The sequence below is a fragment of the Cheilinus undulatus genome, linkage group 23, assembly GCF_018320785.1.
Source record: "Cheilinus undulatus linkage group 23, ASM1832078v1, whole genome shotgun sequence".
NCBI lineage: Eukaryota > Metazoa > Chordata > Actinopteri > Labriformes > Labridae > Cheilinus > Cheilinus undulatus.
The window spans coordinates 32,069,081-32,092,585 of NC_054887.1; the positions used below are offsets into that span (position 1 = coordinate 32,069,081).

Below are 23,505 nucleotides of genomic sequence, written 5' to 3' on the forward strand. Positions count from 1 at the left end.
TGTTTCTGAACAGAATAAGATTGGCCTTGATTATTGTTTATATTTGCGTTGTGCAGCTGGGTGAGGTTTCAGGTTTCCCAGTATACAATATTATCGGCCATACCTCCTTGGAATAGTGATAAACCTTCCCAGGAGTGTCAGGCCTACCAAAATGACTAGCACTCACTGAGGACTCATTCAGGAGGTCAGAAAAGAGCCAGCAAACCCCGGCGAGAGCCATTTTCCACAAATGGGCAAGACTTTTAACAGTGATAAACCTTCCCAGGAGTGTCGGGCCTACCAAAATGACTCCAAGAACACATCAAGGACTTATCCAGGAGGTCAGAAAAGAACCAGCAAACCATGGTGAGAGCCATTACCCACAAATAGAGAAGACTTTTAATAGGGATAAACCTCCTCAGGTGTGGCGAGCCCACACAAAATGACTCCAAGAACACATCAAGGTAGGGCTGGGCGATTATAGCAAAAATCAAAATCATGATTAATTGGGCTTTTTATCTCGATTACTATTAATGAACGATCATTCCACCCACGTCTGTGTTTGTTCTGTAAATATTTTATAATTTTAAAACAAGTAACTGAGAGGAACATGCAGAGATGATCAATTTATGGTTATTTTTTGAGACAACTGAAATCAAAAAACACAGCTGAAATGAAACTACCTGGCTGCCTATCACGTGACTACACAGCTAGTAGTTTGTTTTTAAGGGGGTGGTGCATTAATAGAGAGAGATATTACAAGGAAAAAAATTGCAATAATTGACATGGCAGGTTTTTGTCGGTTATAGGCTCAAAATGTCGGTATCGATTATTTTTCGATTAATTGCCCAGCTCTACATTAAAGACATATTCAGGAGGTCAGAATAGAACCAGCAAACAATGATGAGGGCCATTACTCACAAATGGGGAAAACTTTTAACAGTGATGAACCTCCTCAGGAGTGGCCAGCCTACCAAAATGACTCCAAGAACACATCAAGGACTTATTCAGGAAGTCAGAAAAGAGCCAGCAAACCCCGGTGAGAGCCATTGTCCACAAATGGGGAAAACTTTGAAATGTGGTGAGTCTTCCCAGGAGTGGCTGGCCTACCAATTGATTCCAAGAGCGCATGGCTGGCTCATTCAGGAGGTTCAACATCTAAAGACCTGCAGGCCTCAGTCGACTCAGTTAAGGTCATAGTTCATGATTCAACAATAAGGAAGAGACTGGGAAACAATGGCATCATGGGAGAGTTCCAAGGCCAAAACCACTGCTGTGCAAAATGAGGCTCATCTCACATTTGACTTCAAAACATCCTGATGATCCCCAAGACTTCTGGGAAGATATTCTGTGGACTAACCAGACAAAAGATGCGGTGGCATGATCTTAGGCTGTTCTTGCTGGAAAACCCTCCAATGTGGCTGAATTCAAATGATTCTGCAAAGACGAGTGGGACTAAATTCCTCCACGGTGATGAGCAAGACTCACTGACAGTTATCACAAACACTAAGGATGGATAAACCTGATGGATGGATAGGTTTGGATGGCTTTTCCCTTGATTGTTTTTTGTTTAGTATTTAAATTAGTTTGATGATCTGAAACATTTTAGTGCAAAAAAAAAAATCAGTCTGTGAGTTTTCCTCCAATAAGATTAGTTTGTACTTTAATCTGGTTGGGATAAGGTCTCTGCAGTTTCAGGTAGTTCTCATTATTCTGTTCAACAAATACAGTCTCTACTGGTAAGTAAGAGCAAATATGAAAAGTCAATAAAAGCCAAATAGTTTCCACATGACAAGAAATCTTTTGGTTTCGAGGCTCAGGGGCTTTTTGTTTCGTTTACTCATGCCTTTAGCAAATAACGAGGAAGAAGGATGCACAGAAGGAAAGGAAAAGACATGAAGAGGAGCTGTGGGTTGAGGAAAGGAGAGGAGGGAAGCTAAATGGGACGCACCCCCAGAGAGAGGAAACAGGTAGAGCAGGCTGGTCTTCTCTCCGTCTCTCTCTCTCTCTCTCTGTCTGTTTAGGAAGTTTGCATCTGTCGAGGTCAGCCGGTCGAGAGTGACACATCCCAGAGGAGGAAAATACAGACGAATTCAAACCATGGCTGTGAATAAATGCATCAAATTTCTCCTCTTCTTCTTCAACCTGCTTTTCTGGGTGAGTATGGAAAACAAAATTATTATGTGCATCTTTATTAACTTTTGAATGCTTTGACTTTACATGTGATGAGTATGAGGTGTGTTATTACAAAAACAGAAAGTTCAGTGATCTTATTCTTAACTTTTGTGCTTAAAATGTTTGTTTTGTGTGATTTTGAATTGAATTTTCTCATTTAAGATCATGAATTTGTAGTCAGATTTCATGCTTTTTTAGTTATTGTACTCCAGTTTGGTTTTACGTGTGTCTTTGTGACTAGGATGCAACTTAAAAAAAATGACCTTTTTGATGCTCTTTTAGTAACAATTTAATCAAATTGAACTTTTTTCCTATTCTGTGGCTTTAAGACTCTTCTTCCACCCTTCTATTTGTCCCTATGTTGATTTCCATCTGTTTATTTGAGTCAAACAGGTGCTTTTCTTGTTTGTATTGAATATTTCATGACCTATATCCCAGTCAGATCTCCAAACAATCACTATCTTTTGTCTCTTCTGCTGAGCGCTCAGTTGTACAGAACAGGTTGTGTCGGCTCGTCGCTGCCTCTCCCTCCACAAACAAACACAGGCTCAGTTTCAGGGCGTGGCTCCACGCTCAGCCGCTCGTCGTCACCCCTCCCACTCCTCGTGTTACTCCTCTGCCGGCTCAGACCTCTACAGCGTTCAGACTTTGATGTAAAGCATGTTCTCTCCAATAGTCAGTGTTTGTAGAAACTTTTGATTCATCCCGCTCTTTGTTATCACCATTCTTTGTGGGAGTTTCCTGCTGAAACCATACGCTGGTTTATTCCTACGCTCTTGCTCAACAGAAACCTGACTGTACTTGTTGAATGTTTGTAGAAATCCATACATTATCTTTGTCATAAGAAAAAGGTGTGGTAGGTGGGTAGTCAGACGGGACATGCAAGTTTTATCAGCACTGAGCTCTGAGCTTTTTATTCATGAAAACCAGCACAAGAGGGGCTGGAGCACACCCGAACACAGCCTGATAACCTCCATTAAATAACACATGAAGAAGAAACCATCAGTGTCACTAGGGTTAGGTTTTACTTGGCAGAGAAAGCCCTGCTCAAGCGATGCTCCCTGAGTTAGTCGAGCATACTTAATGATGTGTTGAATACAATAAAGCGATCAATGCAATCCATAGTAGCATGATTCTGAATATGAAGGTGCTACAGGTGTATGCTAAAAAGGAGGATGCTGGGGTGGAGGAGGTGAAGCTTTATGCTATAAAAAAGGAGGCTGGGGTGGAGGAGGTGAAGCTTTATCCTATAAAGGAGGAGGCTGGGGTGGAGGAGGTGAAGCTTTATCCTATAAAGGAGGAGGCTGGGGTAGAGGAGGTGAAGCTTTATCCTATAAAGGAGGAAGCTGGGGTGGAGGAGGTGAAGCGTTATCCTATAAAGGAGAAAGCTGGGGTGGAGAAGGGGAAGCTTTATCCTATAAAGTAGGAGGCTGGGGTGGAGAAGGTGAAGCTTTATTCTATAAAGGAGGAAGCTGGGGTGGAGGAGGTGAAGCGTTATCCTATAAAGGAGAAAGCTGGGGTGGAGAAGGGGAAGCTTTATCCTATAAAGGAGGAGGCTGGGGTGGAGAAGGTGAAGCTTTATTCTATAAAGGAGGAGGCTGGGCGGAGGAGGTGCAGCTTTATCCTATAAAGGAGGAGGCTGAGGTGGAGAAGGTGAAGCTTTATTCTATAAAGGAGGAGGCTGAGGTGGAGGAGGTGCAGCTTTATCCTATAAAGGAGGAGGCTGGGCGGAGGAGGTGCAGCTTTATCCTATAAAGGAGGAGGCTGGGTGGAGGAGGTGCAGCTTTATCCTATAAAGGAGGAGGCTGGGTGGAGGAGGTGCAGCTTTATCCTATAAAGGAGGAGGCTGGGTGGAGGAGGTGAAGCTTTATCCTATAAAGGAGGAGGCTGGGTGGAGGAGGTGCAGCTTTATCCTATAAAGGAGGAGGCTGGGGTGGAGGAGGTGCAGCTTTATCCTATAAAGGAGGAGGCTGGGCGGAGGAGGTGCAGCTTTATCCTATAAAGGAGGAAGCTGGGGTGGAGGAGGTGCAGCTTTATCCTATAAAGGAGGAGGCTGGGGTGGAGGAGGTGAAGCTTTATCCTATACAGGAGGAGGCTGGGATGGAGGAGGTGAAGCTTTATCCTATACAGGAGGAGGCTGGGATGGAGGAGGTGAAGCTTTATCCTATAAAGGAGGAGGCTGGGCAGGCTATAGTGTCTTGGTGGACCGTAGTGGTTCTGAGTACTACCTGTTGGTTCCATTGGCTCCCACAGCGGCATTGCTATAGCCGGAGCTCTCAGAGCCCAGACAGTGCAGGTGCAGGCAGGAGAGGATGGGAGTGGTCTCTGAATGGTAAAGTCAGTTAGAGGCGGTAACGCTCTACCTTTTATACAGAGTTTGTGACGTAGAAACCTACCGATGGTCGGTTTCTACATCACATAAGCCCCACCCTTTCAGAAAAGATTTTTCAAGGCAGATGTCTGTTTGAGCTAATTTAAAGCCTTAAAATCCAGGTTTTTATCAGTTTGGTGCAAACTTCAGCTATAAAACCAACACTGATGTGTTTGAAAAATGTTAAAGTGTTCACTACCTCTTTAAATACACTGCTGTGTTGAGAGAGCTGTGGTTGGCTGTGGGAGCTTGCCGTCAGCTGACTTTTGTTTTCTGCATGAACTAACACAAAGCTTAATTTTATAAAGATTGTTGTCATGGAGCTGTTAAGGAACAGCAGGTGTTGGGGTTATTGGTACCAAATCAGTGCTAGTTTGAGCCGGTAATGGACTACTCACTGGTTTCTATAAACAGGGATGGCGAGACTAGTCTTGATGGCTTTAATACACAGTTGAATCCGGATTCCTCGGCTTTGGCCCTCGAAAAGTCAGTAATCTCTCAGACCCTCTGTGCTTCTATCTTAAGGCCAATTAAAACAGGACAGAGAAGTTGAGGAGAGGGAGAGGTCAGCGGCTCTCGTAGTTCCATCGTGTCTTCTTGCTAGTCGCTACTAAATGTAGCTTTTCTTCTTTGTCTGTTTTGTTGCACCTGCTGCTTCTTCATTAGTTGTTTTTTGATTGTTAACAGTACAACCATAGAGATAATATACATAGACACCACATTCACTAGGGGTGTGTATTGGCAAGAATCTGGCGATACGATACGTATTGCGATACAGGGGTGCGAATATTGATATATTGCGATATATTGCACTACTGAGCAAGGCGTTCCCAGTTGCTTCCGCTTTGTTATAATACCACTGACAGTTGACCGTGGAATATTTAGGAGCAACCACAATAATCTACATAGAGGGCACTCATTTTCTCCTCTATCTACTCTGTTTAAGGACTGATTTACAAATCATATCACTCTAATCATCTTTAAGCACCAACACTCCTATAAAGGTTGGCAGCTTCCTGCAGTTTGCTCTTTTTTGTGTTTGAATGAGATGAGCCATCAATGTCTCCTCTCTCTCTTGCACAGAGCTCTCACCATGACCAGTGGTGCGCACCCCAGCAATGTTAAGATGTTTGGCTCTTAGCCGAGTCAGAAGAGATTCACTGATTGTGAAATTTAAGGCTGATAATGCTACAAGTCAAGGAGAAGGACTCAAATGCAGACCAGGCAAAAACAGGTTGAAAAAGACTGATGAAACAAGGCTGCTGTAGACCATCTCAGCTTTCAGTTTGCCTTGTTGGAGTTTCTTGAAATGCAGAAATGTTCGGTATGAGTTTTTGCTTCATATCTCTGAAGAAAAGCTCATAATGGAGCAGAAAAGGATGCCTCTGGAGGTTTGCATGCCACCTTCATCTTTCCTGTTTCAGCACTTCTGCAGCTCTTTGGCATATTTTTTTTGCTCTTCTTGGCATATTTTAGAACATGAATTTAAAGATACTCTCCTTACCCTTTAAAGACCTCTAATCGCATCATTTTTGTCTTCCACCAGCTGCAAACATGTTTGAAGTTCACCTTTAGCTTTGCTGTCCTTCTTCCTCCTGCTGTTTTATTTCAGTCCTCCTCTCATGTTCCCAGAAATGAAGTTCAATCGATGATAACTTGATTCTTAGCACTCAGAGGGCAGCGTGGACATGTTGTTTTTGTCTAATGATGATGATGCCGAGGGTGCAGTGGGTTTTTGTTTACTGTAAAGCTCATCTGCTCCAGTTTTGGAGCTATGGATCTGCTGGGGCTTCTGCTGCAGAAACTCTCTTGTTGGATAAGAGGCAGAAATGAGCTTTTAATTCAGGAAGGAGGCACAGGAGTTAACTATGGACACTTTGACATAATTGAATATTCAAGCTGGTGTCTTCAGTTTTACATCCTGGTTTCTTGTTGCATCTTTGTGGCTTCTGCGGTGGTTTTAGAGTTCGATCCCTTTGCAGAAAACACTGACGTCTCATCAGGCGTGGATGCATATGTGTCCTATGATGGAGGAGAAATAACCAGCTCTGTCCGTGTGCATCATTTTATCTGTTAGAAAGCAGAGTGCTCATTTAGAACATGAATTATAGATGCTGTGTTCAGGGACTGTTCCTGCAGCGGAAATAGAAGACTCAAACAGAAGGAAACCCAACTATTAGTGCTGTAGCAAATCACAGGTGGGCAGTAACTACATGCAAACTAACTGCCTTAATGCATTAGTTCTGGCTGCAGAACTCCAAGGCCGTGGTTAGTCCATGTTCTCTCTGTTTGCTCTTTAAACTTCAGATAAAACCTGGAAACAGAGACTTGTGTTTGCAGAGAGATGCATTTCTGTTCTGGGTGTGTTTGTCCCTCACACCCTCTGATGTCTGTGTGATTGCTATGTGGCTCTGCAGGTTGGCTCTGTGTTAATGTTACAGTTCAGCGATGCTGCTTTTAATCTCTGCCTTTAAATGTCAAGATCTGTAAGAGCTCTAAGGTGAACCTTGAAACTCTCCCTGTCTCTGGTCTGAATTTCCATGACCACAAAAAACAAAATTCAAAACCTAAATGAGACTTTTGACATGTTTAGCTCTAATCAGAAGCTTCTTTTTAACTTATTTGTTGGCTTTTCTGCTTTTGTTATGAGGGGAGAAAGTCGGACGAGATGGGCAGCATGGGTAAAGGAGGCCACAGATCATGGGGCATACGCACAGACACTATATGGACAAAAGTATTAGGCCACACCTGTTGAATTCAGGTGTTTCAATCAGACCCACAGGTGGTATAAAATTATCAGAAGAGCTGAACAGCGTGCTGCTGTGATGGATGCCACCTTTGCAACCAGTTGGTGAAATTTTATCCACAGTCAACGGTGAGTGATGTTCTTAAAAAGCGGAAGAGTTTAGGAACAACAGCCACGAAGGTAACCATGCAAAGCAGATGGATACGCCTGTTTCCGTGTTTCTCACTGGTGAATCCATCTTGCAAAGCTCCCGTCTGAACTGTTTGGGCCCAGTTAGAAAGTGACAGGACCAATCAGCGACGAGGGGCAGTACTTTCGGGCACAGCAGAGTCGTGACATAAGCAAGCAGCAACAAGAGGCTGGTGCAATTATGGCAGAGGAGCTCAGCGTGGATGCTGCTAAAGCGCCAGTTTTATCAGAACTTGATGACATTTCTTCGTTAAATGAAGAACAAAGAACAGCAGTGAGTTGTTTTCTTTTCAAAAACAACAAAAGTCGTTTACTGACATGTCTACAGTTGCCATGGTTCACGTTACGTTACGTACGTTCCTCGGTAGCTGCACACGCGCACCTCAGTTGCAGCTATGTCATGTGTTTTGTTGCTCTGATTGGCCCATAAAGATGTGACAGACAGAACGTTAATCCAGTCACACTCCAATTTTTTTTTTCAAAGCCTCTGAGCTTTCCCAAACGCTTAGTAATGGTTTGTCAGGTGTCAGGTTACCACAAAGGCACATAGTGCATAAAAGTCTCCAAGTCTCTGCTGATGCCATAGCTGACAAGTTCTGAACTTCCACTGGCATTAATGCAAACACTAAACTGCAGCAGGAGCTTCATGAATAGGTTTCCATGGCAACAGCTGCATGCAAGCCTCACATCACCAAGTCCAATACCAGATAGAGTGGTGTAAAGCAGCCAAAGCCTTTATAATGTGTAATTGCAATCAAAATTTTCGACCACTAAAATAAATCTAATGAAAAATACTGTGAGTTGGAGGAAAAAAGACTGGCCAAAACATTTGGAGGACATGCATGCAAACATTTGATTTCACTCTGTTTTGATGCTATAATGCACATTTTGGTTGCTTCCTAAAAGGTCTCAAGAAATCAAGACATTTTCATGGGGAAACAACATTTTTAAAGTCAACAGTAAAAATAAGTCAGAATCTGAAGAAAACAACCAGATTTACTCTTTGTCCCATTAGTGGATACACGTCTTCTCAGGACTTCCATACCTCCTAGATATTATCCCATAGTTCTTTCCACTTTTGGGACCCGGCCCACCACTTAAGATCCGGTGGAGTATAGTACATTTACACTGGACTGTAGAGCAGAGGAAGCGTGTTTGTGGAGTGGCCGATCACGCTGCTCTGTTTTGGGTGAGTCTGGGTTTGGAGGATGCTGGGAGAATGTCACCTGCCTGACTGTGGAGTTTGGTGGAGGAGGGATAACAGTATAGGGCTGTTTTTCCCGCCCCTTATCTCCAGTGAAGGCCAATCTTAATGCTTCAGCAGACCAAGACATTCTGGACAATGCTATGCTTCTAACTGTGTGGCAACAGTTTGGGGAAGACCCTTTTCTATTCCAGCATGTCTGTGCCCCAGTGACCAAAGAAGGACTAGAAAGACAGAACCATGACCTCAACCCCATCAGGCACTTTTGGAGAACAGAGGCTGTGAGCCAAAACTTCTGGTCCAACATCAGTGCCTGACCTCATAAACGCTTTAAAGCACAAAAAGAAGAAGAGTGGAGGCTGTTATGGCTGCAAACGGGGGCTGACTCTGTATTAAAGTGTGTGGATTTGAGTATTACACTCCCTGCTGGTTTTATGTGGCCAAATACTTTTGTCCACATGGTGTTTCCTCTAAACCAGTGGTTTTCTTTGGGGTCACGAGACACTGGAGTCTCCAGTTGCCCTAAAAAACTAAGAAAAATTTTTAAATTACACTATTGCCACTTTGTCAAAATTTGGACCCCTTTTCATCATTTTTTTTCCCACCAATTTTAACACATTTTGTCAGTTTTAAACTCTTTCCACCACTTTTTTCTGCCTGTTTTTGCCACTTCTAATCCAATTATTGCCACTTAAGCCTAATGTTCCCTCTGTTGACCCATTATTGCTACTGTTAACCCCTTTTAAACACTTTTTACACCCAATTTTTTTTTTTGATTTTAACCCCATTTCACCATTTGATGTGCCCATTTTTTCTAGTTTAACCAATTTCTGCCAGTATCTGCCTATTTTTCTTCCTCAGTGAACCCATTTTTGCCAGTTTAAAGCAATTTCAGCCACATTTTAACTCCTTTTATCACTATCTATGCCCATTTTTGCCACTTTAACCCATTTTTGCCATTTTTAACAAATTTTTGCCACTTCTAAACAATTTCTGATACTTTTAAAATCCAATTTCACCACTTTTTCCACCATTTTTTGCCATTATTAGCCCGTTTTAGCAATTTTTAAACCACTTTAATTCTTTTTATAACAAACATTACATTTTAAGAAGGCTATTTACTGTATGAATTATTAAAAAAAGATTGTTTATTTGATAAGAGTGGTTATTTTTTCAGGTTAGATATGAAATATGGATATCCCATTTTAACTTTACAATGTACCATAGTTTTGCTTTTCCATGGGCCCCCAGTTTGGCTGGGCACCAGAAAGCTCTCCCATTTATCCCCCCTCTATGGGCGGCCTTGTACGCACCTGACTATTCCGGTGGTACACCTTCAGGTACAGTAAGGGTCCCCGGTCTCTGGCACGTTTATTTTTGGGGTCGTGGCCTAAAAAGGTTGAAAAACACTGCTCTAGACTACTGGTGCCCAGATTCTGTTGCACATTCATGCCAAGGTGGCTGATTTTTGGCATGGAGGAAGACTTGTCTTTGGCTTAAATGAATCTGGTTCTGTTGAGGGTTACTGACATTAAAGTCAGACTTTAATCAGAGTCATGTCTGAGAAACTCTCTGAAGAACAAATCTTAAGTTATTGTTGGATGAATGAGGACCAGTACTCCCCCAGACAAAAACATCTACTTCGCCTCTCTCCTCGCTGGGATTAACCAAAAAGCAGCTGATTTCATTGCTCCCTCGGCAATAAAAATAATTTATTATTATAGCTGATTTACCCCCCCCAGTTTCCCTCAGGTGTTTAGCCAACAACAGAGGCGTTCATGAAATGATGGCGAGGTTTTATTGTCTTTGGTGGTGTGACACACCCCTCACCGTTTAAACCGGCAGTTTTGTGTGGGTGTGGGGTTGTTTTGTTTTCCACTGATAAAGCCGGTTCAGCAGCAGAAAAGCTTCTCTAGAATCCACATCTTCGGTAGTTGAAAGGCTCCTGCATCGATTTTTCCAACAGTCTGACCACATGTCAATGCTAGAGCTAACAGGATGACCTGCAAAGGTCATATGAGATGGAAACAGCATGACGAGAACATACGTGTGCAGAGAGGAGAAGAGAGAGAAAAGGAGGCTTTTGATTTTTTTTTTTTTTTTTTTTTTAATTTTTATTGTATGAGGGCACAACAGACCAAAAGTCTTTGGGAGTGTTTCTACCAGCGTGCTCCGTGTTTGTCAGTAAATAACCCAAACTTACAGTAGCTCCCTGATCTCTCACAGTGAATCAGAGTAATGTAGTAAAGGTCCTTTTTTCTTTAAAGAGGATTTTTGGGGAAGATTCCTTCAATTCAGTGTGACAGGTGAATAGAGACAGGAAATATGGGGATAGAGACTGGGGTAAGACTACACCAAACAGCACCAGGAACAGGATTTGATCCTACAACTAGCGTCCTACAGACGTCTGCTTAACCAGCTAGACCGTGGCTGAGGGTCCTTTTCACTGAGAGAAATTGAACTGATGCAATAAAAATATATTTATTAAAAGTACAGATAGTTAACTTCCTAGTTTGCATGAGAAAAAGACAGTCTAATTCATACTGATCCTAAATATGGAGCTATTATTGTAGTAAAACTATTTGTAGATGCATAGATAGATTTGCAATTGCATGCACAGATCTGCAAATGCATGCAAAGATTTGCCAATAAATAAAAAAAAAGACTTGCAAATTTGCTCGAAGATCTGCAAATGTGTGCACGAATTCATACTCGTGGACTGAGTTTATTTTGCTTCAGAAAACTCTTTTTTGCTTTAAGTTGTCAAAATACCAATGACTTTTGCAACAGTTTTGCTGCACACAGTCTGCAAATGGGTACTCAGAGCTGTAAGTGTAAAAGCAGCAGGTTTTGTAGCCCTCAGTGCAGTCTCACAGGCAAAGTTGCCTGCCTCATAGCATGTGTATCACACTGACCATCAATAAATAAACTAAGGCCTACACATTTGCCTGTTTTTGCTTGCATTTGTGGGTCTTTGCACACATTTGGAGATCTGTACATGTGGATTTGTGCATGCATTTGCAAATTTATCCACGCATTTGCAGATTTACGTTCAGATCTATGTTTGCATTTGCATTATTACAACAATAATAGCTCAGCAACAAATTTACCGTCACTTTTATGCTCCAATGTCAGCAACAGCTTCCCTTTGCCCATCAGTCCATCTGCCTGGACTATTCTTGTGATTCTTACATGTAAATAAGCCCCGAGATAAAAGCCTAGCAGTGCCTCTTTAACAGCTTTTCCCCCTAATGCTGTCATACATGCTTCTAAAGCAGTGGTCTGACATCAGGACCCACCACCACTTCCTTAAGGACAAATTATGACCCAAATTTCTTAAAAATTTCAGTCATAACCAAATGTTTAGATGGACAACTGGGCAGCTTGAACTTTCAACTGAGCGAAGATGTGATGGAGCAAACAGATGGAGACATCTTTCGAAATAAAAGCACAACATAGGCTTTTTGACACATATTTTTTATGGGCACCCATCTGCAATCCATTGACTTTCCATATGTCATACATTAAATACACAACTATCTCCTCTTTGCAAAGCAAGCTAACAAGCTCTGTGAGTACAGAACATGATAGGAAATCAAGAAAATGTCACTGTCTGACCTGCCTGGAACCTTGTCATCTCCCTCTTTCCTTGCTCCTCTCTCATATTAGAGGGGAAAATAGCGGGTCAACTGCGTTGCTCTCATGCTGTAAAGAGGAATCAGTGCAATCAGGCTGGACTTTTTGCTGATGCTCTCTCATGTTGCATGCAATGACAAAGTTTCTCCAATGTCAGTGGATGAAAGGCAATCCAGAGAATGTGGGTAGAACTATGCAGTCATTCAGCATCATTATGCAGAGTGTTTGGCACAGAACTGGCAGCCTACATGTGAAAATACTTTTAAGATGTTCTCCAAAATGTAGAAATCTGGTGTCCTTCCTTGTACAAATGGCACTAATACTAATCTAACTAGAATGGCCGTCTGAGGCGGCAGACCCACGTCTAAGCAGCGCCATCGAGGAACTTACGCTCCCATTGATTACTATTGTGTTCAAAATTCAAAGTCCAAGAAAAACCAAACGGGTGCGCAGATCATCACCAAAATCTAATCGATTCTTCCCTGTCACTATCCCAATATTCCCTGAAAGTTTGGTGAAGATCCAACTTTGCGTTCTCGAGTTATCTTGTATACATACAAACAAAGAAACATACAAAGATATGAAACCCATAGCCCCATAGGGTAATGAGGTGCTTTTTGACAGCAGTAACTTTCCCCAGAGCATTTCAGGGAACTGCAGGCACTAGGGTCCAATTTACTCCTGGGGTAGAATTCCTACTTCTTGAAGAGACCCCGCTCAGGAGGTAGTGCTGTCCAAAGACCCGGGAACTATAGAGGGCTGGTCTGCAGAGTTAAACATCTCTGATTCATAACTAGGCCAACACGGGTTATCAGCAATTAGCTGACACTCACTTTAAAGAGTGTAAAATCACACAGTTGGAACAATATTATGCAATGTAACAGCATGTTGGAAACTAAGACTAGGGCGAGTTTACTGGAGCAGAAAAGTGGATTTTTTGGCTGGTCAGGTGTTTTTCCTCAGCTATCAGTCTTCCTGGATGGAAGCATAAATACTCTGAGGGTGTGGTGGTTGTGATTGTGCGTGTGTTTGCTCAGAGGGTCATTCGTCGAGCTTTCTCTGTTTCCGTTCATTCAGAAGTCGACTCCATGATCCATCACTGCTCTTTAATGTAAACGGAGCTCTGCTTTAACACAATGAGGGAGTTAAAGCAGTACAGTGACTTCATTTTTAGAGGAAAATAAACAGGGAGGATACATTTAGGCCTGCAGCTCCAAATGGGACCTGAAAAAGTTACTGCTCAAGTTTTGTCAGTCCATGCAGATTTATCCTGGATTTATCTGGCCCATGATACAGTTACACTCGACCCGCATGATCATATCATATTTTTATTATAGCTGCCCACTAGAATGAGGTCTGCAGGTTTCCTCCAGTATAACAATGTAAACTTAAGCCTTGATTTAAAATATACGTAATAACAATTTTTGATAAGTAAAATTAATAACATAAAAATTAGGATGTAAAAAGGAATTTAATTTGTGTTTTCATATTTTCGATTTTGCATGTCACAATTATGAATTACACTCATGATTTTGACTTTTCATCTCCTATCTTGACCTTCAAGGTTACAATTTTAAATTTTAGGTAATATTTTGACCTTTTTCTTTCCTAACTTTGACTTTTAATCCCATATTTTGACATTTATGACTCGCAATTGAAAATTTTGCCTCACAATTTGGCTTTCAAACACATGATTTTGAATTTTATCTCATATTTTGTTTTTTCAACTAATTCTTTTTAATATTATCTCACATTTCGACATTTTCAACTCCTAACTTTGACTTTCAATCCCATATTTTGACATTTTAGACTCAATTCAAAATTTTGCCTTATTTCTTTGCCTTTTAAAAATGAATTTGATCTCATATTTTGACGTTTGAAACATGACTGCAAATTTCTATTTCAAACATTTGCCTTTAAAAACAGTTATTACAACATTTAATTTCATTGTTGACCTTTTAAACTGCTAAGTTTGATTTTTTTTTTTATCACAGATTTGGAGCCTTAAACTTATGTTTTTGACTTTTTTAAAACTCAAAACATTTTTCATTAGAAATGAGTTGTTCTTCCATAATTCATTGCTGATAAAAATGAGGTTGGTTGTTCATGATAAAGTGTAGACCCTGTGATCTTCCAGCTCACATAGACGATGTTTGTCTTGGGATTTAAAGACACATGCAGGTGTAAAATCAGTGCAGCATGAGACGTCTGTCTGAATAAGCTTGCGTGCACAAATCATGAAGGTCTATCCTGTTGAGGGGCTTTTCTCTCTTAGCAAGAAGGTTCCTGCTTCAAACCATCTGGCAATCCTCCCGTCCTCTTAGAGATGCTTGCTTCCCTCTGGGTGTCCTTCCTTGGCTGTCTGTGTTGATTCTCAGTCATCCAGGTCATGGGTTTCTAAATCTCGGTCCAAAAGAGGGTTAACTGGACTTCACTGAGGCTTTAGAAGGCCTCTCCTCCAAAAGTCTTCTTGAGGATCTCCAATCAAGTCCAGTTACCCCCCTTTTGGGCCAAGATCTGGATATTCTGCCAGTATCAGCTGTGTTTTTCCCTCCAGAGCAGCGCTGTTCATCTCATATTTTCACAGAATATTTAAAACCAGATACTGCAGCTTTACTTGCGCTTACTTTAGCAGTATAAGTCCCAAAAAGGTACAAATTTCAACGTGATTTGGTCCCAGTTAAAGTGAATTATAACAACATCAATATCCGGATTTGACAAAATGTAAAACTAGAGCATTGTCAGGTCTTTCTTAACCAGAGACAGTGTTTTGGAAGGGAAGAATTCTGTTTGTCACGTTCATTACGGACCAATCAGAGCAACAAAACATGAGGTAGTAGGTGCGCACCAACCCCAAGCCACTGTCATGTCAGTCCAGGATTCTTCTCCATCAGTGGAGCCAGCTGGTAAACCAAACACTTCCTGAAGCCGTGCAGGAGAAGAACATTAAGAGATGTTCTCAGAAGGTTCTTTTCTCTGTTAAAGAGGAAAAGTTGTGCAGCTCTGATCGGACTACTGCTAAAGCTGCATCCACGCAGATCTCTCGACCTGTCGCTTCAACTAAACCTCACCTGTAGCTTTCTCCTCCAATGACTCTGATTGGTCTGGTCATTTTCAGACCAGGAACTAGCCCAGGGGTGTCAAACTCAAGGCCTGGGGGCCAAATCCAGCCCGTGGTGCAGTTATACCCGGTCCACCAGATCATATCATATTTTTATTATAACCAAGCCACTAGTATGAGGTCTGCAGATTTCCTCCAGGATAAAAATGTAAACTTAACCTGGATGATTTAAAATATCCCTAATGAGTCATAAAAAGTATAAATAGTACCGACTAGAAATAGTTTGATTAGAAGTCAGGAACGTGGAACAGAAATTTGTTTATTTCATTTTTTTTTTCTTTTTGTGATTTTCTTCATTCATGAACTGACTGGTAAAAGAAGGGAAGGAAGAAATAAGAAATTGAGGGAGGAAAAACTGTCTCTCCAAAATCAAATCTAAATAAATATTAGTGACTTTAAACAAGATTCTTAAATAATAAATAAAGTAAATTCAATCAGCACCAGTCGTTTCTGGCTCTGTCTCCTCTTAAGATGAAATATTAATGGAGGTAAATTACTCACAGCGTGTTTGTGTCTGATAATTGTTCACTGCTGAATAATAAATGCATCATCAGCGTTAAGCCCCGCCACCAACGAGCCTGGACCAAGTCTGCAGGCTGGATCTACATGTTAAAAGTCCTTTCTTATCACATTTATTTATATCTGTCATTGACTCATTTCAGTAGATTGATTACACACTTTACAGCCTTTTTATGCAAGAATTAAACAGAAGTTTGACAGCAGGGTTAAAACATTTATTTCCATATATAAAAACGTCTGAAGCCATGGATTCAAGCAGGACGCAGCGCTGGATTCAGATCAATTAAAATGTTTGATTGAAGCCAGCAGCATCAAGATCAGGATTCTTCACTGTATATAGAGTTTATTTAGCTGCAGGTTTTCCCCACCAGGTGGCGCCACACTCTCATGGATAATTGTAATATTTTACACAGAGTCTTTATCTGAACTGTCCTGTCTTTTCCTTCCTCCAGATCAGCGGCTGCATCATCCTGGCCGTCTTCATCTACCTGAAAGTCAGCAAAGATGGAAACCAGGTGAGTAAACATCACATTTAAGAACGGGATTTTTTCTCCTCTACATGACTTTGGTTGTCCTTTGTTTACATTTTTTTTAGCTGAATAATAGCCACTCTCATCAAAGTAACAAACATTTTTTAAAATTTATTATTGTTGTGGTATTAAAACCCCTTTCCTTTATACAGAAATAATAGGTTTAAAGGGGAAAAGTGAAAAAAAAATTGAAATGTAGTTAAAATTGGCAAAAACAGGCTAAAAACAGGGTGTGAAAAGGTTTTAATACTGGCAATAATGTGTTAACAGAGGCAAAATGGGCATGAAACGGTTAAATTAGGATAAAATGGACAATAACTGGGGTATTAAAAGTGTTTTAAAGGGTTCAGAGGGGCAACAATGGGTTAACAGAGGAAAAAAGAAAGCTAGAACATTTGCAAAAATGCAGATCACAAATAATGAAATGTGGCTACTGTTAGCAGGGAAAAGGTGAAAAAAAAGTTAATAGTGGCAAAAAAAAGTTGGAAAGTGGCAAAAAAAAAAAGGAATCAAAAGTTAAATGTAGTTAAATTGGCAGGAAAAGTGGAAAAAAGTGGTAAAAAGCAGATCAACAGATGCAAGAAAATAGGACGAAAGTGACAAAAATGGGTAAGCAGAGACAAAGGGGCACAAATGGACATAATGAACAGTAAAAGTAGGTTAGAAATGGCAGGAAATGGATATTAAAAGTGATGAAAATCTGTGAATAGTGCAAAATGGGATAAAGAGGCAAAAATGTAGATCAAAAATAGTAAAATATGGTGGTTTATAGTGGCAAAAAAGGGTTAAGAGTGGCAATAATCACATCAAAAATACAGAAATGTGGTTAAAATGGGTAAATAAAGGCTAATCCCCAGAGGATTCTGTGGTTGTCGTATGTTTCCACCATCTCCCTCCTCTCTTTGTCATCAGATCACCAATGAATCGATTCCCGGCATCGATCTGATGATCGCCATCGGGGTCATTGTCATGGTCCTCGGCTTCCTCGGCTGCTGTGGAGCGATCAGAGAGAACCGCTGCATGCTGCTGCTGGTGGGAAACACTGCTTTATTACTCCTGTTCTTCTCTTGCCTTTATCAGACCTTTACTGTTATAGTAGAGGGGATGTTGTAGGAAAAAAAATAGAATTATTGCACAAATCATTCATTTAGGAATTATAGTTTGTCTAAATATGAAAGTCCTCTTTAAATCCTGGCATTCTGGTGAACTAATCCTGCTTTTATTTCAGTTCTTCATCAGCCTCCTCATCATCTTTATCCTCCTGCTGGCGGCTGGCATACTTGGAGCCGTGGGCGAGGACAAGGTCAGAAAAAAACAGGAAGCGATGCCAATATTGAAGCCTTTATTGGTTCATTTCAGAGATCTGATTGGTTGGATGTTTACAGGTGAACGACTGGATGAAGGAGCGTCTGGCGAAATTCACCCCGTTGTCGTCACAATCCCAGACCGTGAGGGACGACCTGGAGAAACTACAGAGCGAGGTAGAGCGTTCACTCACACTCACACACTCACTGTCTCTATTTTAATGTTATCAATGAAATGTGTTTTTACCCATAAACCCACTAGAGTGCATACTTAACTAATCCGAGGTTATAACCCTTAAAATCCTCCTTCTAACAGCCAAATCTTTGCATGTTTTCATGTTTGTCCTCCAGCTGGAGTGTTGTGGTCTCGTTAACGGACCATCAGACTGGACCGTGGTTCCCGACTCCTGCAAATGCAACGCCACCATCCATACAGATTGCGTCGCAGGAACAACTTTCGACACGGTGAGACAGAGCATGACGGATTATCCTTCACTCAGCATCTTTAACAGAGAGATTATTGCTAACATTCTTGTTAATTTCTCTTTCTGCAGCCCTGCTCGTCCAAAATCGTGGAGTTAATGCAGAAAAACATGGAGATCGTGCTCGGGATCGCCTTCGCCATCGCCATCCTGCTGGTTAGCTCACGTTCACAAACATACACCACAGTCATGGCTGGCACATAAAGGCTGTAAATATTATCATTCATGTAAAAGGCAGAGCACAGGATCATTTAGTATAGCATCAAATAGTTTGTTGGCAATAAACAACAGGACTGCAAATATCCGGAGTAAAATAGTGGAATCATCCGGGATAAACTGGAATTTTTTATTAATAAATAAAGAAATCGTCTGCAATGGCAAGAGGCACATTTTCAAATCTTTGTGATAGAATATCTGGCACCTTATTAATGACATCCAACACCGAACTTGGGTCCTGTTTACAATTTTAAAGATTATACAAAGCTTTTGGACAACTCAGAGATATAACACACTGTCATCCGCGTAACAAGAGAGCCAAATGAGTCATTAGTGCATTTACAACCTAAATGCAGCATAAAAACATAAACAACAGGTCTTAAGATTGAGCCCTGGGGCACACCAAAAAATAAATTACCCCTAATTATAGTCAAATATTTGGAATTTACATCTAAAAATTGAACATGTGATAGATTAAGCTACTTTGAACAAAGGGCAGTTGAGATAGAGACCTTTGGCCGATTTTTGATAATATGTAGAAAAAATGTTTTGAAAAATTACTCAAAACCAATAAATATGGATAAATCAGTGTAAATGGTAGTATGCTGCAGGCAAAGTACAACACCAGTTCCAAAAAAGTTGGGGCACAGTGTAAATTGTGAATAAAAATAGAAGTCAATGGTTGTTAAATCTGATAAACTCATTTTTTAGAACATAAACAACATATCAGATGTTGAAACTGAGACATTTGACCATTTCATAAAAAATATAAGCTCATTTTCAATTTGATGGCAGCAACACATCTCAAGAAGGTGTGGACAGAGCAACGAAAGGCTGGAAAAGTAAATGGTACAGATGAAAAATACCTGGAGGAGCATTTCACAACTAATTAGGTTAATTGGAAACGGGTAAGTAACATGAACGGGTATTTTAGAGAGGCAGAGTCTCTCTGAAGTGAAGATGAAAGGAGACAAACTGAATACAGCATGAAAACAAAATAAATGGGTCTTAAGACTGAGTCTGAGGGTACACCAAAGGACAAATATACTATTCAAAGTACTTCAAATGAAATATAACTAATAAACTGAGCACATTTGAAAGTTTAAAACAAGAAAACAAACCAAAAATAAATGTAATCTTATGTTTCAAAGCCTTTGTGAGTAACTGTTGACTCTGTCATGATTTTGGCGCCCCCTGTGGACACACACATAGACGATCAGTTTCTCTATCCCGTCCTTTAATTTAGAAAAACCTCACAGAAGTTCACTTCCTGTCTCCGGGTTTGGTAAATGATGTTTTGTCTCCTCTGCAGATTTTCGGCATGGTCTTCTCCATGATCCTCTATGTTCAAATCGGCAGGAAGGACGGTGCCACCGCCCCCACCACCAATGCTTGAAAACCCACACATGGCCACGCCCATCACTGCCAGGCAGCGGCCAATCAGTAGTGCCCAAACAACCCATTTAACAAGCACCATGTATCCTCAGTGCCACTGTAACTGTGAAGGAACACGCTGATATCCTGGATGATTTAGATGTTATTAATAAAGTTAACGCAAAAGCTGGTGTGTATGGATGTATATAATAAAAGTGACATTATATAAGGAAAACATGAGCATGTGGAAAACACGCTGGTGAAGGACAGTTTGAGGAATAAAAATGTGTTTTTGAAAGCTTGTTTTTGTTGTGAATTTATAGACAGAAAGAATATGTGGCATTTACCAAAATACCAGAATGTTCCTTTAAATTGAATGAATTTGTCCTTTTTTGTTTTATCAGAAAGAAAGTTCCAAATCCAGCTGTAAAATAACACTAGTCTGCCACCCTCTTTTACTTTGCATTGTCCTCTGTCCTGTCACCGTGGCATGCAGGGAAGCTGCTGTTTGAATGTGTACCAGTGCTCGTTGCATCTACAGACCCCCGAATGCAGTCTCAGCTGTCAGATATGCTCTGTGTGTTTGCTGGCATTTACATTTTCAGGAAATTGAAACCAGTCCCTGAAATCCAGAGAAAGTCCTGTTATCCTTTTTTTCTAAAAATTTTATTTTTTTATTTTATTTTATTTAAAAAAAAATTGGGGGCGGGGGGACTGAGCCATTTCTCTGTTTTTTTGTTTGTTTGTTTTTTTGTTTGTTTTTGTTTTTTTTAGAAATAGAAAAAAGGGGAAAATAAGCTTCAAAACATCGGTTAAATTTTATTTAATTTTTTTCAATTCCATTATTTTGTGTTCTTGTCTCAGTTAAATACAAGAAATATGAGAAATAATGTCAGTGGTCAAAGTACCTGTGATTTAATTGACTATATTAATATCAGGAAGAATACACCAAAAAAAAAAACCCAAACAAACAAACAAACCACACACACAAAACAAAAAAAAAAGGAAAATTGGCTATTTTTATTCAGTGTCTGGAGATTTTAGAAAATTAACTTTGTAGAAGTTTTCTATCTTCACATGCTCTTTTTTTTCCTTATCTCCCTGAGAAAATGGGTCATTTTTGTTTGTATTCTCAGGATTTTCAATCTTCTGCCTCTTGAGACACCAGCTTTGGTTCTCCTGTGATAACAAGTTCATTTGCAACCTCAGTGGAAAAAAAAAATAAAATCAGCTGCTATCACTAGAAAACAAGATGAGAAAACAAGAATTGATTCTTAGAAACTGAGAGAAATAAGTTGTGGCTCAAGAAAATGTAGATTTATGTCATCATGGAGAATTTTATTATGGATGCCTATCATGAAATCACAATGCTCGTCCTTACGTTTATTAAATTCTTTGGCATTAATGAGCTTCCATACATTCTTTACCCAAATACTGTTGAAGCTGCTTGTCATAAAAACCTGCTGCCATTTTTGGAAAATGATTTTGAAATCCTCAGGAAGAAGAAGTTTGTGCGTGCTTGTTCTGTTCTAAAATAACACAAAAGATGTCTAACATATACCGGTGTAAGAGAATATATAAAAATATGCCGTTATTAAATAATGTGGGTGTTAAATCATATGTTCTTATCAATAATTTCTTTATTGTTACTTGATTTTTCTTGATGAGCAAAACTTGATTTCTTTTCTTTTGCACTGAATCTTGTTGCTGTTGAATTTACTGTATTACCGTAAAACTTCTAATAAAAGTCCACGTCACATTTTAGACCCAGTCCTTTATTAACCTGCTGTTTCTTCAGGTTTGATGGTGAGTCTCAGTTAACCCTCAACAGTTCCTTTAATATTCTAACGCATTTGAATAAAAATGTCCGCTTCCCAAAAATCAACTGTAAAAATACTACATTTACATTTTCTTCCACTCTAAATAAGTCAGACTTCTAAAACTACTCTAGCCTGAAATTTACATATTATTATGTTTTAATTTTATTATTTATTTTCTTATTTATTTATTTATTTTTGCAGTGTCAGATTTAAAACAAACTCAAACTCATTAAAGTATTTTATATATATATATATATATATATATATATATTTATATATATATATAAATATAATTTTCCTCTTTAAACAAGTCGGTCTTTTAAAACTACTTCGGCCTTAAATATACTTATCAGATATTGATTATATTTTGGGGATTTTAACCCTTTTATTGTTTGTTTACACAACTTCACTGTTTTTCAGAGAACAAAATCACAAAAACTCAATTAAAACACACACACTATTATTTCACACCAATAGCAACACACACTTATCATTTCAGGAGCGATGCACACCTGCAGAAAATTGTAAGGAGTGTGAAATTTTGCAGCATGCTTTGAATGGGGAAATGTAGCGCCATCTGGTGGAAAATATAAGAATTACAAATTGAAAGTTCATCCAAAATGAAAACTTAACATAAAGGAATGCACTGGTTTATTTTAAGATAACTGTGGGGTAAAAAATGACATTTTCAGTGGTTTTCAATGGGACATTTTTGGTCCTTAGGAACAAGGCAACAAGTCTTTTGTTTTGAATGAATATCCTCTGACATTTTTGAGCTAGACTCCTTCAAAACAGCCAAAACAACAGGACATACAGTAATGAGGCACCGAGTACTTTAATATCATCACAGCCTTTTTCACACACGTGATAATTTATTTGAGGCTCTTTGGCCCTGACTAAAAAAATCCTAGTCCTGAAAGTGGTGCAAAATGTTGACATATTAAATCTAGAATTCTGTTCCATGTACCTCTCAGTCTTTTCATTCTTACAGCAGCTATACTGACACTCCTCATGTGTGTGATTTATTCCTGAGTTGACTTCACAGGCTGACATGCAGAAAAGAAGCTGCAGGTCAAACTTAAACTTGGGCTGTAGCCTCCATACATGGGGTACTGCTAGACCATCAGAGCCCAATATCATTTGACTTTCAGCAGCCATATCAAACTCTAAAGTTCTGGTAACAGCCTTATTATGGACCTTAAATGGTCCACAGACCACTCTTTGAGTACCACTGCTGTGCTCTCTGAGAAACAGCAGATGTTGTGCTCTGTCTTCTGTCTGCTCGTCCAGCCTGCTGAACCTGATGTGGCCCTGTGCGTGCATTTCCAGTCTGTTGTTTAAACTGGTTTGTCTCTGCTCCGCTCGTCTAAACACGATAAACTATGGAGGGAAGCGGCAGCTGTCTGAGACGCCGTCTGTGAATAAGCTGAACGTTAATGCCTACTAAAAGTCAAGATTCAGTTTCAGGGATAAAAAGTAACTCCTCTCTGATTTGATAAAGAGCATCACGGTCCTGATGATTTTTAATCTTTGCAGCATTTTTGATACAAACCTGAGGTAATGATAGAGATGCTGTTTTCACTTTTGCAGGTTTCTCAAATCTCAAAGAGGTAAAGACTGTGGATCAAGTCAAAGGCACTGATTGCAGCAACTCAGTTAAATCCTATGACACTGTTCATCAACTGGCGGCCTGAGGACCATGTCAGGCCCCCCCAAGCCTCCTGTCCGGCCCCTGTAAGATCATTAAATTCAGAGAAGTAGGAAAGAAGATGTTGTTGAATGTCTTAACATTTGATCTGTTTTTACAGAAATTCCTTCATCAGCCTTAATTAGTAAATA

The 23,505-nt window shown here is 40.0% G+C and overlaps 1 protein-coding gene across 1 annotated transcript; it reads left to right on the top strand.

Moving 5' to 3' along the window:
- Positions 1 to 1,921: 1,921 nt before the first annotated feature.
- On the top strand, positions 1,922 to 21,594 carry LOC121505572 (tetraspanin-8-like). The gene is made up of 8 exons (XM_041781011.1): positions 1,922 to 2,136; positions 16,393 to 16,455; positions 17,383 to 17,502; positions 17,699 to 17,773; positions 17,856 to 17,951; positions 18,126 to 18,239; positions 18,329 to 18,412; positions 19,785 to 21,594. The coding sequence occupies exons 1-8, from the start codon at positions 2,080 to 2,082 to the stop codon at positions 19,866 to 19,868; spliced, it is 693 nt and encodes a 230-aa protein (XP_041636945.1). The 5' UTR covers positions 1,922 to 2,079; the 3' UTR covers positions 19,869 to 21,594.
- The last annotated feature ends 1,911 nt before the right edge of the window (positions 21,595 to 23,505 follow it).